Source organism: Cibotium barometz, chromosome 50, assembly GCF_041138505.1.
Source record: "Cibotium barometz isolate CiBa-2024 chromosome 50, ASM4113850v1, whole genome shotgun sequence".
Taxonomy (NCBI): Eukaryota; Viridiplantae; Streptophyta; class Polypodiopsida; order Cyatheales; family Cibotiaceae; genus Cibotium; species Cibotium barometz.
In genome coordinates, this window is record NC_141095.1 from 25,347,943 (window position 1) to 25,365,817 (window position 17,875).

At 46.7% G+C, this 17,875-nt stretch overlaps 2 protein-coding genes across 2 annotated transcripts in view; both read left to right on the top strand.

The window, feature by feature from the left end:
- The window catches only part of LOC147609974 (tobamovirus multiplication protein 2A-like), a 42,011-nt gene that overhangs the window by 13,121 nt on the left and 11,015 nt on the right, over positions 1-17,875 (top strand). The gene's annotated exons all lie outside the window — the stretch shown is intronic.
- On the top strand, positions 15,675-17,737 carry LOC147609975 (uncharacterized). The gene is made up of 4 exons (XM_086787280.1): positions 15,675-16,337; positions 16,435-16,777; positions 16,869-17,030; positions 17,172-17,737. The coding sequence occupies exons 1-4, from the start codon at positions 16,009-16,011 to the stop codon at positions 17,586-17,588; spliced, it is 1,251 nt and encodes a 416-aa protein (XP_086643406.1). The 5' UTR covers positions 15,675-16,008; the 3' UTR covers positions 17,589-17,737.

Sequence of the window (17,875 nt, forward strand, 5' to 3'; positions counted from 1 at the left end):
TGCCATCCCATTATAGATAGCAAGGTTGTGGCGTGAGCCAAGCTGAAGGAGGCATCTCCCATAGAAAGTGATGTCTCCATCATCATGTGAGATCCCTGTGCCATCCTGGTCTATCACTTGCAACGTGATAGGCTTCTCAAAATCATACATCTGTATTTTCTCTCTTGGTCCTAGCATTGAAGTCTCCAAGTAAGAGGACCTCGCCTAGTCCCAAGAAGCCAGTGATATTCTTAGAGAGTTGTGAATGGAGACATATCGTGAAGAATGTGGGACGAAATAGCATACTGTCCCAAAGATGCATGTCGAGGCTGTAATTTGATGACGTTAGTGGGGATGTAGTAGTATCTAGTCCATACTATGCATGATGGAGTTGGTCTTATGGATGACTACCATAAGGTTATAAATGTAACTTTCTTATAAGGTGAATTTGGGAATGTTCGTGGATTCATCTAGGTGTATGTAATCTGTGACCGAACCCACATGTAGCAGGCCTAGCCATGGGTGACGCTCTACCTCACTGGCTTCACTAGAGCTAAGCTGATACGGAGGCTTGCAGACTAGTTTAGCATCCTTGAGCACTTCAATGGCATGCTGGACATTGCGCTCAGGGGGCAAACAGACGGCAAGTCACTTGGAAACACATCACGAAATGCAAGCAAAAGACTTTGCAAAGAATTAGAAACTTGTTGAGTGAGCTTGGGAAAAATTTGAGTTTGTTCATTATCATGCATAGCACTAACATGTTCACATATGACAGAACTGAGAGATTCAATACTCAAACTGGAATTAAATCACCACCGCTAGCATCATCATGAGACGAAACTGAAGGAGATATGTAACACAAAAAGAGATTTTTTATTTCATGAGCATGTACAAGGCGGTCCACTTCAGCGGAATAAATGAGTGGAGATGGGGGCACATCGCGCTCACCTTGCAAACGAACTTGTGTATCATTGACCTCAAAATCAAAAGTATTATTTAGATAACTATGAGAAAGAGATGGTCCTAAATAAAACAACCATTCACGACCCAAAATAACATCAGCTCTAGTAATATGCATAACTTGAAAATCTAAGTGCGTTTCAAGTTGTGTGTAAGCATGACATTCAAAGACACGGCGATGGGAAACAGTCAGTTTTTTGCCATAAAATGCTTCAAACGGGATCCTATGAGGAACAGCGACAGCAGGGCACCAATTGAGAAGGTACACTGCAGTGTTGATCGATTCTGATCGAAGGCATTCAAGCAGCTCAGTTGCAAATAGCATGGAGCGTGCCATATCCATAACAATACGGTTCTTGTGCTTGACCACTTCATTTTGTGAGGGGGAGTTGGTGGAGGTGAGTTGGCGTTGAATGTCCTGCTCTTGCAAGAACTCGTAAAATGATGGGAGATAAACTCACCACCATTGTCACTTCGAGAAATCCCAATCGAGACGCGCATTTGGTTAGTGACTAACCAAACCCACATGGTAAAGTATTGGAAGGCATCTTATTTATGCTTCAGGAAATACACCCACATGTACCTCGAATAATTATCTATAATCAGCATACAGTAAAGTGACCCGTTCAATGAGGGGGTTGGGGATTGCCCACTCAAGCGCTACCTTCCTTGGCTGAATATAGGCTGATGCATTTGTTGAGGTATGCTGTGTATGCTCAAGCGATGAAGCTCCAAGTGGCTGAAGACTGAAACGCTTGAAGACCCGCTCAACGAGGGGGTTGGGGATTGCCCACTCAAGCGCTACCTTCCTTGGCTGAATATAGGCTGATGCATTTGTTGAGGTATGCTGTGTATGCTCAAGCGATGAAGCTCCAAGTGGCTGAAGACTGAAACGCTTGAAGGCTGATGATTATGGGATGAATGAATGATGGGAAACAATGCTATTTATATGCAGTTTATGGGCTGAATCCTCAGCATCATCATCAAGTTGGAGGGTCTGGATGATCTGCTGGCAGCCAGCCAGGTTGTCTTACAGCCGTCGGCAGCTAGCCAGCCACCTAGGCAGCAGGCGGCCAGGCGCCAGTGTGAAATTCATCAGGCGAGGACAAGCATGCAGATAAGTGCAGCATTTAATCATCAGTTTCAGCATATTATTTGTCCAAGAAGTAGGCCGACAGCACTATAGCTGGCCGACCAGCATCTCTGGCTTAATATATAAGCAGCAATCATATCAAGTAATTTTCATCAAGTTCATAATTCAGTTCATAAGTCTAGAAGTCAATAGAAGTTATGTAGAGTTTAGAGGTCACCCCTCGGGGGCTGACCAAGGGCTTGCATCATGTACAAGCATTTTTGCAACCTTTTTGTACCATATTAAAATACAGAAAACCTTGACACCAATCTCTCTCTTCTTCTCCCTCCTCTGTCTTATCATGTTCAAATCAGCATCTTGTTCTTTATCAGGCTTAGGGATGTGGACCAAGTATAGCAAGGCTTCCGCACATGCAACAATAACACCATGTCAGTTAGAGCTTGGAAGGTCCAGCCTATTTAAAGGTCTATTATTGTCACACACACTAAAGCTCCGTGTGTCTTCTTCAGCCCCAAGTAACTGAATAGGAACCCTGATGCAAAACACCAACAAAGACGGAGAGAGAGAGAGAGAGAGAGAGAGAGAGAGAGAGAGAGAGAGCTGTATTTTCAGTATATGATATAGTACTAAAATTGTACAAATCTGTTGCCTTTGGGCTTCCAAAAGGGCAACATAAAGACCCTATCTATGAGGTTTGACCTCCCCCAAAAAGGGGGGAGATAGTAAGATTAAATCTGGACCAGCCTTTATATAGGCCCACAACATGCTGGTCGGTCAGCCCTTCAGGCTGTCGGCCTGCTCCATGACCTGCATATCCAGTCAATACTGAGGTGCCTTCACACATGTGAGTGTTCCCATCTGGCCGACTGCTTCTCGTGCTGGCCGACAGGGTCCTGGCCTGTTCCTTGGGCTGCTACTGCTGTTTTATCTGTTGCCTAATCAGGATTTAGCCTGGAAATCTGCCATGTCCATGTGTGCACATGACAATTATCTAGATGGATCAGGAGCTGGCTGGTGGGGTCGTGGATGATAATCTCCTTTTCAGATAGGCAGAGGCAAGATTCCTGAAGGGATCGCTCCAGCCTGCCATGTACTGCTTCTTGATTTGATCCTACAATAGAAGGCCAACAGCAATGACAATAATTGTTTTTTTGGTTGAATGCATGCTAGGCATACATATTACGTGAAGCTTTCAATCAGGGTTGGGTCAGGTACGCGTACACTTGGATGTGAGGCGTTCTAGACGTACGTACGTTTTTGTACGTACGGAACGTTAAGGGCGTGTGCTATTTTTTTTTTCCACGTGTTGCAGGTCGGCGTCGTCTCTTTAATGCTGAGCGTCGGTGGTCATTTTTTTGGGGCGGGGCTGGGCTGGGCTCATTAGCCTTTATTATTTATAAGGCATGGCCCAAATAAAGGGCCAAACTTAAAGTAGAAAAAAACAAAAAAAAAACGGGTTCGGCGGGCTGCAGAAAACGGGCCCAATTAAAAAACGGAAAAACAAACGGGAGAGAGAAAAAAAAAACGGGAAGAAAAATGAAAAAAAAAACAACGCGCACATGCAGCCAGCAGCGCGCAGACTACTGGCGCACACACACACACTCAGCAAGGCTGCAAGCAATCTCTCTCTCTCTCTCTCTCTCTCTCTCTCTCTCTCTCACACACACACACACACACACACACACACACAAACATGTCACACACACACACATAGTGACAAGCGTGTACACTGTACACACACACATCCAAATTCCAAAATAACACACACACATCTCTCTCTCTCTCTCTCTCTCTCTCTCTCTCTCTCTGTGTGTGTGTGTGTGCCATGGGCAAGAAACGACATGCCTATTGGAAGCTTCACACACTCCAAGATGATGAGAAGAGCAACCAATGGAGATGCCGGTATTGTGGAGGTGACTTCAAAAGTTCAGTTACTCGCCTCATCTCTCATGTATCGGGTCTCGGTGGCAATGGCATTTCAGCTTGCAAATCTGTGCCACGCGACATAGCAAATAAGGTGATAGCCGAGCAAAATTTGAAGGCTTCACAGGGTGCAGCCATGGCAGCTGAAGACGAGGATTTGTTGGATCCTCTTCCTCCTCGAGCTGCATTTGTTAATCCAACGGCTGCTACAGGATCCTCTAGTGCAATGGGGCAGTGAAACCGATCCCGTCAAGTGGGAAAGACTCCGCTGGACACCCACACGCTTAATAGCACAACTTTAAAACCACAAATTTGAAATGGACAACTTTAAAACAACTTGAATTTAAATGAACAGAAATGGAAAGATGGACACCAGCACTGGGGCCGGAACGGGCCGACCCCCCCCTCAATATATGATATATTTATTGGGAGTATTTAATGAATACAATGCTCCATGGGTTCTGAGAACCAGATAATGTCCATGTACATATGAAAACAGTACCAAACAAGTAGGCTCGGATTTCGATGTAGAAAACTCGAAGCAGATCGACCACTGGTGTGGTCCAATCGCTACGGTCCTGTGCTTTCACTGGACTCCGCGGAGAGCACCACACTGGTGTTCCGAGACCACGCACAGACAGGCGCTCTCGTACTAACGCCTGGCTCTCCCGATCTCAGCACCTTTGGATCGAGGTTCGCCCATATAGCTTGGACAACCCGGCACCGAACGGGTGTAGGCCGAGCGGGACGAATTTGTAGATGGTTGATTAGAAAACCAAAACTAGTGGTGTTTGTGTAGACTATGAAGCCACCCTTGTCGAAGGAAGAGTTGCCTCAAGTAGTAGCATCAAGACAAGCACCACCACGAAGGGTACAGCCGTACAGAGGGAGAGTCGCCTGCTGTAGGTGGTACAGCTGCACAGAGGGAGTCACCTGTGAGAGCAGCTGCAGCACTTCAGTGTCACCTGGAATTGCCTGCAGGAGATGGCGTGGAGGAGCAGTCGATTAGACCCCAGCCGCCTGGTTGTATGCAGCCATAAACAGCCGCCTGCTGGGTGTGTAGTTTAGCTACACCTGGCTGCAAATCTGCGCAGCCCACCAGTAGGAGAGGTGATGGGATAGGCGCCTGTAGAAGATCATGCGCAGCCAGCACAGAGTCAGCCGCCTGTAGTGAATCAGGCGCAGCCAGCAGCAGGGACAGTCGCCTGTAGAGAGTCAGGCGCAGCCACCAGCAGGAGTATTCAGTCGTAGCAGAGGGTACAGGAGGTACACAGCCTGCAGCAAGAAGGTACAGCCTGCAGTAGAGTCAACCGCCTGTAGAGAGTTTGGCGCAGGCAGCAGCAGCATAAGTAGTCCTCTGCAGGTTTCAACGCAGCCACCAGCAGCAGTGTTTAGCCGCCTGTAGAGGGGCAGGCGCAGCAAACAGCAGAGGAAAAACAGGAGCAGTCGTTGTGCAGGAAGTCAGCCAACTCCAGCCGCCAGGAAGCTTACGAAGGGTGATCAAGCAACGCCAAGAAGATGCGATGGGATTTCACGCTTGAAGGAGAAAACCTTTTTAATAAAATTTAATGTGGAGATAACCTTAGTGTTGTCCACGCTTGCATGTGGGGGATTAGTGGGGGTAGGTGACCATGCCCACCCCCACACTCACTTAAAAGTGAGGCTCCCCACCTTGGCCCCAAAGTGGGTGCCCAAAGGGGGTGCCCACTTTTAAATAAGTGTGAATCCCTAACCTTATAAATCAAAGGGTTAGAATTTAAAACAACATGTACCATATACTTACCACTTGTTCACATGCACTGAAACTCGTCAGAATACAGGGCAGACTTCACGACTCACTGGCAGGCGTCCCCGCTCAGTAAGTAACACGTCAGGCAGGCAAACACACGAATACATGTCATGCGAAAACAGTTTCAAACATGCAAAATATGTGTGCATGTGCAAATAGTAACATGGACATATCTCCCGTTCATGGAACATGTACAAAATATCTGTCGGCACAGAACTGGCACGACATAAAACATAAAAACCTGGTCTTCCTATGGAGTGACAGTCCCATAGGTAAGACACAGTTCCAGGCACGAGTTTCCCTAGGTGTGACAGTCCCATAGGTAAAACACGGCACGAATACTGGCTCTTCCATGGCGTGACAGTCCCATGGATCGAACACAGTCCAGGTCATACACGGGTGGCACTGGTCTGGCTCCCGTCCATACGACACCATCCTGCTAACACACGGGTGGCACCAGTCTGGCTCCCGTCCATGTCAGCAAAATACTGGCCTCTTCACATGAGACACCGGCCTGGCCTCAAGTGAACGAGACGCAAAAACTAGGAATGGACCAAATAGTCGGCCAATTGGTGACATCCCCCCGGGCTCCTCAAGCTCTTCAATTTCTGGCGGATCTTCTGTGACAGGCTCATCAGGATCTGGCCCCACATATTTCCGAAATAGACTCACATGAAAAGCATTGTGAATCTTCCAATGACTAGGTAGAGCAAGCCTGTAGGACACTTCATTGATCTTCTGAATCACCTTGAAGGGTCCATAATAGCGAGGAGAAAGCTTAGGATATGATCCTTCTCGTCCTGGCCTCTTCCGAAGCCTAGCCTTCTCAAATTTCAGCAATACCCAATCACCTTCTTTGACTTCCATGTCCCTTCTATGCTTGTCAGCAGCCTTTTTATGCTTATCCTGAGATCTTGCAATGGCTGTCCGCACCTGACCAAAGGCAACATCCAAGTCACGAACTGTAACGTGCGGAAGCTCTGGGTAGTCTTCTTTCAGCCCTAAACACTCTTGAAGACCTTCTGATGCAAAAACGCACCATGATGCAAAAACGCAGGTAGAGAGAGAGTAGAGAGAGAGAGTGAGAAGTGCTGGAATTTCAGTATATACTATGGTACAAAAAGGTACATATCTTTGCAGCCATGGGCTGCCTTCATAAAAAGGTAATAAACCCTAAAATCTGTCCCCTATGGGACCTCTAAGTGATTCACACCCCTAGTGGGAGTGAATGACTCAAACATGGAGCAAAGGTGCCTTTATATAGGCCTTGGAGCATGTGGGGAACTGGCCGACTGCTGGTCGGCCAGTTATTAATTCATAAAATCCATTTAATGCTGCCGACTGTGTCTTCTGGATGCGCCTGCTGCCAGCACCTTCTGTCCTGCAGCCGACAGTCCTTTGGTCATGCTGATGTCAGCCTCCATGCAGCCGACAGCCTTCTGATCCATGCTATGCTCCATGTCCACCTCAGATGAGTCACCTGAAGCTCCTACCTTCTGGTTCTACTGGTTCATAATCTTTATCTGCTTGCCTCTTCTGGATCTAGTCCTAGAAATGTCCATGGCATCTGTGATGCACATGACATCCCCCTCTGCTAAACTTGATGACGGGAATCCAACCTGCTCTTGGATGACTGTCATCATCCCAATCCTGTTCCGAAGTCCCTCTGTCATCATCCATCCCTGGCAAACCTTTTTCTCTGAAAATCCGATCTGTTCTCCAAACCACTCTGTCTCTGATGAAGATCTATGCATCTGGTCTTCCTCTAGTCCACAATCCATTCCTGCCCTGACTCTGAACACGGTCTTGGTCTGGAACTGAGCCTGGCACTCTCACATCACCCTTGGAGGATCAACCTCCCTTGGGACCGTTCCCTTAGAACCTATCTGGCTCACGGAACTGCCATCCCCATCTGGCACTGTGGAACACCACCAACACACCTCCTGGGAGTTCTTCCCGATCTGTGTTCCCGCCTTGGGCTTCGAATCCGTGTACTTTCCTGTACCTTGGACCTGTACACCATCATATGGGACTGAATCAGTGTACTTTCCTGTACCTTGGACCTGTACACCATCATATGGGACTGAATCAGTGTTTAGCTTTGCTGAGCCTGATGCTCTGATACCAATGTAACGTGCGGAAGCTCTGGGTAGTCTTCTTTCAGCCCTAAACACTCTTGAAGACCTTCTGATGCAAAAACGCACCATGATGCAAAAACGCAGGTAGAGAGAGAGTAGAGAGAGAGAGTGAGAAGTGCTGGAATTTCAGTATATACTATGGTACAAAAAGGTACATATCTTTGCAGCCATGGGCTGCCTTCATAAAAAGGTAATAAACCCTAAAATCTGTCCCCTATGGGACCTCTTAAGTGACTCACACCCCTAGTGGGAGTGAATGACTCAAACATGGAGCAAAGGTGCCTTTATATAGGCCTTGGAGCATGTGGGGAACTGGCCGACTGCTGGTCGGCCAGTTATTAATTCATAAAATCCATTTAATGCTGCCGACTGTGTCTTCTGGATGCGCCTGCTGCCAGCACCTTCTGTCCTGCAGCCGACAGTCCTTTGGTCATGCTGATGTCAGCCTCCATGCAGCCGACAGCCTTCTGATCCATGCTATGCTCCATGTCCACCTCAGATGAGTCACCTGAAGCTCCTACCTTCTGGTTCTACTGGTTCATAATCTTTATCTGCTTGCCTCTTCTGGATCTAGTCCTAGAAATGTCCATGGCATCTGTGATGCACATGACACGAACATATTCATCAGCTGCAAAAATCTCATCCTTTGTACGAAGGATGGGTGGCAAGACCACTCTGCCATAAATAATCTCAAACGGAGCCTTTCCTGTGGAAGCATGGATTGTATTGTTGTAGGCAAACTCAACAAGTGGAAGATACTTCTCCCATGCACTCTTTTGATCTGCCACATAACATTTCAATAAATCCAACACAGCTGAATTTGCAGCTTCACTTTGGCCATCCGTTTGGGGATGATAAGCTGATGAAAACTCAAGCTTAGTACCCATATTATCAAACAAAGCCCTCCAAAATAGGCTTGTAGTCCTGGGATCTCTATCCCCAACAATGGATTTAGGCATACCATGATGCTTAAAAATATTAGCAAGAAAAAGCTTTACCATATGATCAGCTTTGATGGTTTTCTTGACGGGCAAGAAGTGAGCTTGCTTGCTAAACCTGTCCACAATAGTCCAAATAGCATCATTCCCATGCTGGGATCTAGGCAAATCCATAATAAAATCCATCGTGATACTTTCCCAAGGTTGCGAGGGAATAGGCAATGGCTGAAGCAAACCTGGAGGCTTTTGCCTGTCAAATTTCACTTTTTGGCAAGTAATACATGCACGCACATAAGCCTCAATGTCTTTACGCATGCTTGGCCAAAAGAAATACCTCTGAATCATGCGAGTAGTAGGCATAATACCTCTATGACCAGCATATGGTGGAGCGTGACATTCGTCCATAACCTTTGGACGCAAATCCTTCACCACGCATAGGCAATTATCCTTGATGAGATAACCCTCGTTGATAACATAAGAGGCATGTGAATGACCAGCCATCAAATCAGTCCATATATGGCAAAAATCAGCATCCAAATGATACAAATCTCTCATAGCAGATAGATCTCCATGAGAGGCCACTGAGACTGCAGCAACATAAGGCCTCCTAGATAGTGCATCGGCCACTACATTGTTCTTTCCTGGAGTATGCACAATCTGAAAATGAAACATGGAAAGAAAGTTTGCCATTCTCATCTGCTTCTCTGAAAGCTTGGTTTGAGATAGAAAGTATCTCAAGCTTTGATGATCTGTCTTGACTACAAATTCAGCCCCAAGAAGATAGTGTTTCCAAATCTTTAAGGCGTGAATTACAGCCAAGAGCTCTTTCTCATAGATATCCATATGAAGCTCAGCATCATGCAAACGACGGCTCTCGTATGCAACTGCATGCCCTTCTTGATTTAGGACAGCTCCTATGCAATCACCACAAGCATCACATTCAACCACGAATGACTTGTGCAAGTCAGGAACAATCAATACTGGACCACATATGATCGCATGCTTGAGCTGCAAGAAAGCATCCTGTTCCTTTGAAGTCCATTTGAAAACAGTTTTCTTCTTTGTGAGATCATGTAGAGGAGTGGCAATCATAGCAAAATGCCTTATGAAACGCCTGTAATACGAACATAATCCCAGAAAACTACGTACTTGATGTACGTTTTGCAATTCGGGCCAATTCCGAATAGTCTCTATCTTTGCAGGATCCATTGTAACTCCATTTTTGGATACAATATGTCCCAGATAATGAATCTCTGAAAGGAAAAACTCACTTTTCTTGGCATTGACGAAAAGTTTATGCTTCCGCAACTCTTCGAACACTGTGACCAAATGAGTTCTGTGTTCTTGCTCATTCTTGGAGAAAACCAAGATATCATCAAAGAAGACTCCTGTAAACTTGCGATGGGGTCGGAATATCCTATCCATCATACGATTAAAAGTAGCAGGAGCATTGGTGAGACCAAAAGGCATGACCAAGAATTCATATAATCCGAAGGCTGTCCTGAATGCAGTCTTATGGACATCTTGTGGCACCACTCGGATCTGGTGATAACCACTCTTCAAATCAAGTCTGCTAAAGCAAGCTGAGCCATCAAGCTTATCCAAGATATCATCAATACGTGGAATTGGGAATCTGTTCTTGATGGTAAGCTTGTTCAAAGCTCTATAGTCCACACACATACGGAATGATCCGTCCTTCTTTTGAACAAGAAGCACAGGAGAGCAGTAAGGTGAGGAACTGGGCTGAACCAAACCTTTCTCTAAAAGCTCGTTTACCTGCTTCATAATTTCTTCTTGTTGTGCAGCACTCACTCGGTATGCGGGTTTGTTAGGTGGAGAACTACCTGGCACAAGATCTATGCGGTGATCTTCGAGCCTTTGGGGAGGTAATTCACCTGGCAATGAGTCAGCAAAACAGTCTTTGAATGCATTAAGAAAATTCAGCCTATCATTAGACATAGCATCCACATTTTGATGATTTGGCACAAGATTATCACGCACAAAAACCAAGTACGCTGAAAGACTCTTTTTCATTGCTTTATTAATTTGGATGTGTGATACAACTGGGATAGAATCCCCTTCTTTGCCAGCATCAATAAAGTGCATGCGGCCTTTATGCATAAAAGAAATCATATTAGACTTGTAGTCTTTGCGGGGCTCAAGCCTATGATGCCACGGCTTGCCCAACAATACATCACATCCATTCAGAGGAGCAACTAAGAAATGCTCATTATCAAGATAGCCCTGTATATGAATACGCAACTTCCCAATCAAAGGGGTAACCTGCACCTCTTTGCCAATAAATGCAGCTTCAGCTTCAATCTGAGGTCCCATATTTTCAACCTCAATTCCCAATGCAGCTGCCATTTGCATAGAGATGAAATTGTCAGTTGCACAGTCATCAAACATAAAGAGTGCGGGCTGATCCTTGATTTGCCCCCAAGCCTTGCAAACCATACGCTCTTTTGCATCATGACCTGTATTACCTTGCACATCAGGAACTGCATGAACATTTGCTTTGGTGTGCTTATCCTCGTGCTTTGGTTTGCGATCTGGGCATTGCCGAAACATGTGGTCTTTGCTACCACAAGAAAAGCATTTTCCATCCTTAGCATATTGCTCTCTTTGCTCCGGGGTTAATCCAAATTTGTTCTTTCTTGGGCCCTGTTCTTTAGATGGGTTATTTTCAGCTTTACCACCCTTGTAAGGCTCCCGGAAGTTCTTTTTAGATGGCTGTCCACCCTTTTGCTGATTTGGGGCAGCCTTGTCCTTCGCCTTGGAACCTCCTTGATCTTGCTTGATCTTGAGCACCAATTGCTCTGTAGCAAGGGCAGACGCTGTGAGTTGTTGCAACGTATGTTTTGGGTGCAATTCAATACCCGATCTATATGCAGGTTGCAATCCAGAACGAAACTTCCTCTTTCTTTCCTCCTCTGAGATTAGCATGAAGGGAGTCACTTCCAGCAACACTTTCCAAAATTTGTTAACATACTGTTGCACACTCTCATTGTCTTTTTGTTCCAGCCTATCCCACTTTTGAGTGAGAGTTTGCTCTGCATTGGGTGGCAAGAACTGAGCATAAAATCTATCTTTGAATTCCTTCCAAGTAGAGATGGGATCCTTGGTGATCTTTTCGGTGATCCACCAATGGGCAGCAGTCCCTTTCAGAAACATGCTAGCATGGCGCACCTTCGACTTTTCTGTGAAATCCTCATCGCTAAAAGCAATGTCGAACTGTGCCACAAACGCTAACACCTTAGAAGCATCATGTTCACCATGAAAGACATCAAATTTGACAGATTTATCACCTGCTTTGAACTCCTTGAGCTTCTTGGCATGAGGCTCATGGTCCTCTCTTTTTCTTTTCCCCTTATCCAACGGGGTAGCCCTGTCTGCATGGGCTCCATGGGCCGTCATAGAAGCTTCATGGGGCACGGTGGCATGTGCTCCACGAACTCGAAGCTCAGATGCATGTGACTTACCTGCATATGGCATAGTCTCTCCATGAGACAACTCAGAAGGCAAAATTTTTCTGGAAGCAGACCTGTCACCATGAGATACATATCTTGCATGCATGTGACTTACGTGCCCTCCATGAGCACTGGCATACATAAATCTGTCAGGCTTAGTGCCTTGGGGAGAGGATGCATGTCGAGAGGTGACAGTCACCTCTTCCTTTTGCATATAAGATTTCAGCCTCTGGGATGCGGGATCTCCATGCTTTAAACGAGGTGGATTTCTGAATTTTAGTTCTCCGTCATCCCCCTCTTTGATATCACCTTTGCGAAGGAGATAGGCAAGTGCCAACTCCCTTGGTTTCTTGCCCACTTCACGAGCCATTGACTCAAAGGTTACATCAACCATAGCATCAGCCTTCCTGGCTTCAATAGCACTTTGTAGATGGGGATCTTCATGCAAAAACTTCAATTCTTGCTCTTGAGCCTGCAAAAGTTTTCTCATATGTTCCATTTCAGCTTTCATAGCATCAGGGTCTTGTTCAAGCATAACTGTCTTTCCTGGAGACAGTTGACCCTTGGATTCACTATCAAGAACCCTTTCAAGGGGCTTGTGCCTACCACGCAGGGCATCAGACCCACGAGAGGCACTAGAGGGACCCCTCGAATTTGGCACTTCCAAAGGGTTGCCTTGGCTGTCCATTGTGTTCAAAGTTTGCTAAAAGCGGGATGTCCAGTACACAGGTTCGTTTCCCCACTAGGAAGAGGGAAACAACCGTGCTCTGATACCAATGAAACCGATCCCGTCAAGTGGGAAAGACTCCGCTGGACACCCACACGCTTAATAGCACAACTTTAAAACCACAAATTTGAAATGGACAACTTTAAAACAACTTGAATTTAAATGAACAGAAATGGAAAGATGGACACCAGCACTGGGGCCGGAACGGGCCGACCCCCCCCTCAATATATGATATATTTATTGGGAGTATTTAATGAATACAATGCTCCATGGGTTCTGAGAACCAGATAATGTCCATGTACATATGAAAACAGTACCAAACAAGTAGGCTCGGATTTCGATGTAGAAAACTCGAAGCAGATCGACCACTGGTGTGGTCCAATCGCTACGGTCCTGTGCTTTCACTGGACTCCGCGGAGAGCACCACACTGGTGTTCCGAGACCACGCACAGACAGGCGCTCTCGTACTAACGCCTGGCTCTCCCGATCTCAGCACCTTTGGACCGAGGTTCGCCCATATAGCTTGGACAACCCGGCACCGAACGGGTGTAGGCCGAGCGGGACGAATTTGTAGATGGTTGATTAGAAAACCAAACTTAGTGGTGTTTGTGTAGACTATGAAGCCACCCTTGTCGAAGGAAGAGTTGCCTCAAGTAGTAGCATCAAGACAAGCACCACCACGAAGGGTACAGCCGTACAGAGGGAGAGTCGCCTGCTGTAGGTGGTACAGCTGCACAGAGGGAGTCACCTGTGAGAGCAGCTGCAGCACTTCAGTGTCACCTGGAATTGCCTGCAGGAGATGGCGTGGAGGAGCAGTCGATTAGACCCCAGCCGCCTGGTTGTATGCAGCCATAAACAGCCGCCTGCTGGGTGTGTAGTTTAGCTACACCTGGCTGCAAATCTGCGCAGCCCACCAGTAGGAGAGGTGATGGGATAGGCGCCTGTAGAAGATCATGCGCAGCCAGCACAGAGTCAGCCGCCTGTAGTGAATCAGGCGCAGCCAGCAGCAGGGACAGTCGCCTGTAGAGAGTCAGGCGCAGCCACCAGCAGGAGTATTCAGTCGTAGCAGAGGGTACAGGAGGTACACAGCCTGCAGCAAGAAGGTACAGCCTGCAGTAGAGTCAACCGCCTGTAGAGAGTTTGGCGCAGGCAGCAGCAGCATAAGTAGTCCTCTGCAGGTTTCAACGCAGCCACCAGCAGCAGTGTTTAGCCGCCTGTAGAGGGGCAGGCGCAGCAAACAGCAGAGGAAAAACAGGAGCAGTCGTTGTGCAGGAAGTCAGCCAACTCCAGCCGCCAGGAAGCTTACGAAGGGTGATCAAGCAACGCCAAGAAGATGCGATGGGATTTCACGCTTGAAGGAGAAAACCTTTTTAATAAAATTTAATGTGGAGATAACCTTAGTGTTGTCCACGCTTGCATGTGGGGGATTAGTGGGGGTAGGTGACCATGCCCACCCCCACACTCACTTAAAAGTGAGGCTCCCCACCTTGGCCCCAAAGTGGGTGCCCAAAGGGGGTGCCCACTTTTAAATAAGTGTGAACCCCTAACCTTATAAATCAAAGGGTTAGAATTTAAAACAACATGTACCATATACTTACCACTTGTTCACATGCACTGAAACTCGTCAGAATACAGGGCAGACTTCACGACTCACTGGCAGGCGTCCCCGCTCAGTAAGTAACACGTCAGGCAGGCAAACACACGAATACATGTCATGCGAAAACAGTTTCAAACATGCAAAATATGTGTGCATGTGCAAATAGTAACATGGACATATCTCCCGTTCATGGAACATGTACAAAATATCTGTCGGCACAGAACTGGCACGACATAAAACATAAAAACCTGGTCTTCCTATGGAGTGACAGTCCCATAGGTAAGACACAGTTCCAGGCACGAGTTTCCCTAGGTGTGACAGTCCCATAGGTAAAACACGGCACGAATACTGGCTCTTCCATGGCGTGACAGTCCCATGGATCGAACACAGTCCAGGTCATACACGGGTGGCACTGGTCTGGCTCCCGTCCATACGACACCATCCTGCTAACACACGGGTGGCACCAGTCTGGCTCCCGTCCATGTCAGCAAAATACTGGCCTCTTCACATGAGACACCGGCCTGGCCTCAAGTGAACGAGACGCAAAAACTAGGAATGGACCAAATAGTCGGCCAATTGGTGACAGGCAGCCTAGTAGAAAGAGGGCAAGAGTAGAGGAGAGCATTATGGAGGAAGGTGCAGGTTCCGACATGCATTGTGATAGTTCTTCTAAACAGCAGACCACTCTCCCATCTCGCATCTTTAGCACCGCATGGGTAAAGGAGCGGCAAAGGGTTGCCGAGATAGAGATTGCACGCACACTTATACAATGCAATATCTCCTTCAATGTGCTTCGCACGGACCAATGGAAGAAGATGGTTCAAGCAATAGCCGCTGTGGGTTCGTGCGAGGATTGGCACGGGGTCGAATACAAACAAATGAGGACACGCATGCTAGATGAGGAGAAAGCCAGGATAGATGTGGCGTTGCAACCAATACGGGACAGCTGGAGAAAGTTTGGATGCACCATCTTGTCTGATGGATGGGCCGACATCCGAAGGCGCCACATGATAAACATTCTTGTATCATCATGTTTTGGCACCCATTTCTTGCGTGCGGTGGATGCTGGTAAGGCAGGTGAGAGTGTTACAGCTGAATTTATATATCAGCACATTAGGCAAGCCATCATAGAGGTGGGTCCAGAAAATGTTGTACAGGTGGTCACTGACAATGCCTCCAACTGTAGGAGGATGGGAGAGTTGGTAGAAGGTGAGTTCCCAAGCATTGTGTGGACTCCATGTGCTGCACATTGCTTGGATTTATTAATGGAGGATGTGGGGAAGCTTACTTGGGTGTAGCCAGTGTTGGCGGATGCCAATCGCATCACCACCTTTTTCAGAAAAAAACACAAAGCATTGGCGCTCTTTCGCAGCAAGAGCCCCGGGCTTGATATGGTACGGCCTTCCAAGACTCGATTCGCTTATGCATACATGGTCTTGGAGCGTTTGCAGAGGCTCCATGATCCTCTACAAGCCACTGTGGTTGATCCAACGTGGAAAGATCCACGACATTGCAATTCAGAGCCTACAAAGTATGTCCAACGTAAGATCTTGGACGAGAATTTTTGGGAGGAGACAGCAAAGATTGTCAAGTTGCTGAAGCCGCTCTTCTTTCTCTTGCGCATGACAGACATGGAGGGATCTACCATGGGTCTCCTCTACCACATGTTTAGGAGGATGCGGCTAGAGATTAGTCGGTCCACAGTGGTGTCTCAAGACAGGTAAGCCATTGTCAAGTGCACGTCACATGTTTATCGCACCAATCATTTTAAATTGCTCTTATTATAACTTTGGTCTTGACTCTTTTTTCCTCTCTAGAATTAGAGAACTGAATCAGATTATAGAGACGCGTTGGGAGTACATGTCTCGCCCAATTCATGGCATGGCTGCACTCCTTCATCCTCTTTATCGAAAGGATGAGACCATAAGCAATCTAGAGCTTCTTACCATGCGCGACATGTACTTGGAGGCAACCTATCCTCAGGAGCAGCAGTCAGAGGTAAACAACTCCATGGTATCCTACATGCATAGCTTGGGTGCCGCTTTTAGCAGAACCTCATGCAACAAGGAAGACGAGGCAAAGGCCCCGATTAACTGGTGGTTGATTTATGGTTATCAATCATTCCAACTCCAACAAGTGGCATTGCGCGTCCTCTCTCAAGTGAGTGACAATAACTCCCTAAATGGAATTTGGAAAACGATGTGTGATAATAAATAGGTTTTGATTACTTTAAGACTTTTATTACTTGTAGGATTGTTCAGCTGGTGCGTGTGAGCGTAATTGGAGTGCCTACTCTCTTATTCATACAAAGATCCGCAATAAACTCAAGACCAGCCAGTTGGAACGCTTGGTTTATTGCCGAGCCAATCTTCGATTGGTTCAAAATCTTAAGAAACTTGAGCATCCTATGCAGGTGACTGATTGTGTCATAGAGTCTAGACATTAGTATATACAAGTAACAATATTATGATGCATGCAGCTCAGAGCTGCCAGCATTTTTGGCATGCCATGGTCACAGACAATTCGCATTGAACATGTTTATTGTTGTTGACAGGTTGATCCTCTATCTCTGGAGCACGTTGCTACCGCAGAAGAGGCGCAGACCGCATTGAGAAACGAGCAGGAGGAGATAATTCGCATGTTGCACAGAGAGCTGGAGAGTATAGACCGCAGGGTGACTCGGGCTTCTTCCAGGGCGTATGACATTGAGCCCAGTGGTGATGCGCATGTTGTGCAGTCGAGCGGGCGAGGTAGACGAGGCGCTAGGCGCGGGACTCGTCGAGGACGAGGACGACGCACATCTACCACATCACATGCGGAGACATCGACAGTAGCTACAGAGGAGATGCTAGATGATCATGAGGGAGTACCCTATGTAGAGCCTGAGTATGATTCTGATGGGAATGTCCTTACCGATGGAGACGTCCCATCTGATTCAGCTTCATCATCAGGTGTTGATGATGATGAGTAGCCTTTGCAGGACCTAGGTTGACCGGGGCACTTTTTACTCTCTTTAGGAGAGGTTTTTTCCCCCGTGTCCTTTGTATCGGTTTCTTTACTTGTAGCGCTTTGCGCATGCTCAGAGTTTCTGTAATCATGATTTTACCTTATGTTCATTTGTTTCCTTCTTGAATCTCTACTCTTTCAATGTTCAATGTTTAAAGTTTAAACCATTCAAAGTTTATGTTTCATGAATGACATTCAATGATATGTACTAGTGGATCTAATTTATATATATATTATATTGACGCACTTTAC

What these genes read in the sequence shown, in the direction of transcription:
- LOC147609975 (XM_086787280.1), top strand. Translation starts at nt 16,009, where the DNA reads ATGGTACGGCCTTCCAAGACTCGATTCGCTTATGCATACATGGTCTTG. An exon ending in CATTGCGCGTCCTCTCTCAA is followed by an intron (nt 16,778 to 16,868) that starts GTGAGTGACAAT and finishes TATTACTTGTAG; the next exon opens with GATTGTTCAGCTGGTGCGTG. An exon ending in AACTTGAGCATCCTATGCAG is followed by an intron (nt 17,031 to 17,171) that starts GTGACTGATTGT and finishes TGTTGTTGACAG; the next exon opens with GTTGATCCTCTATCTCTGGA.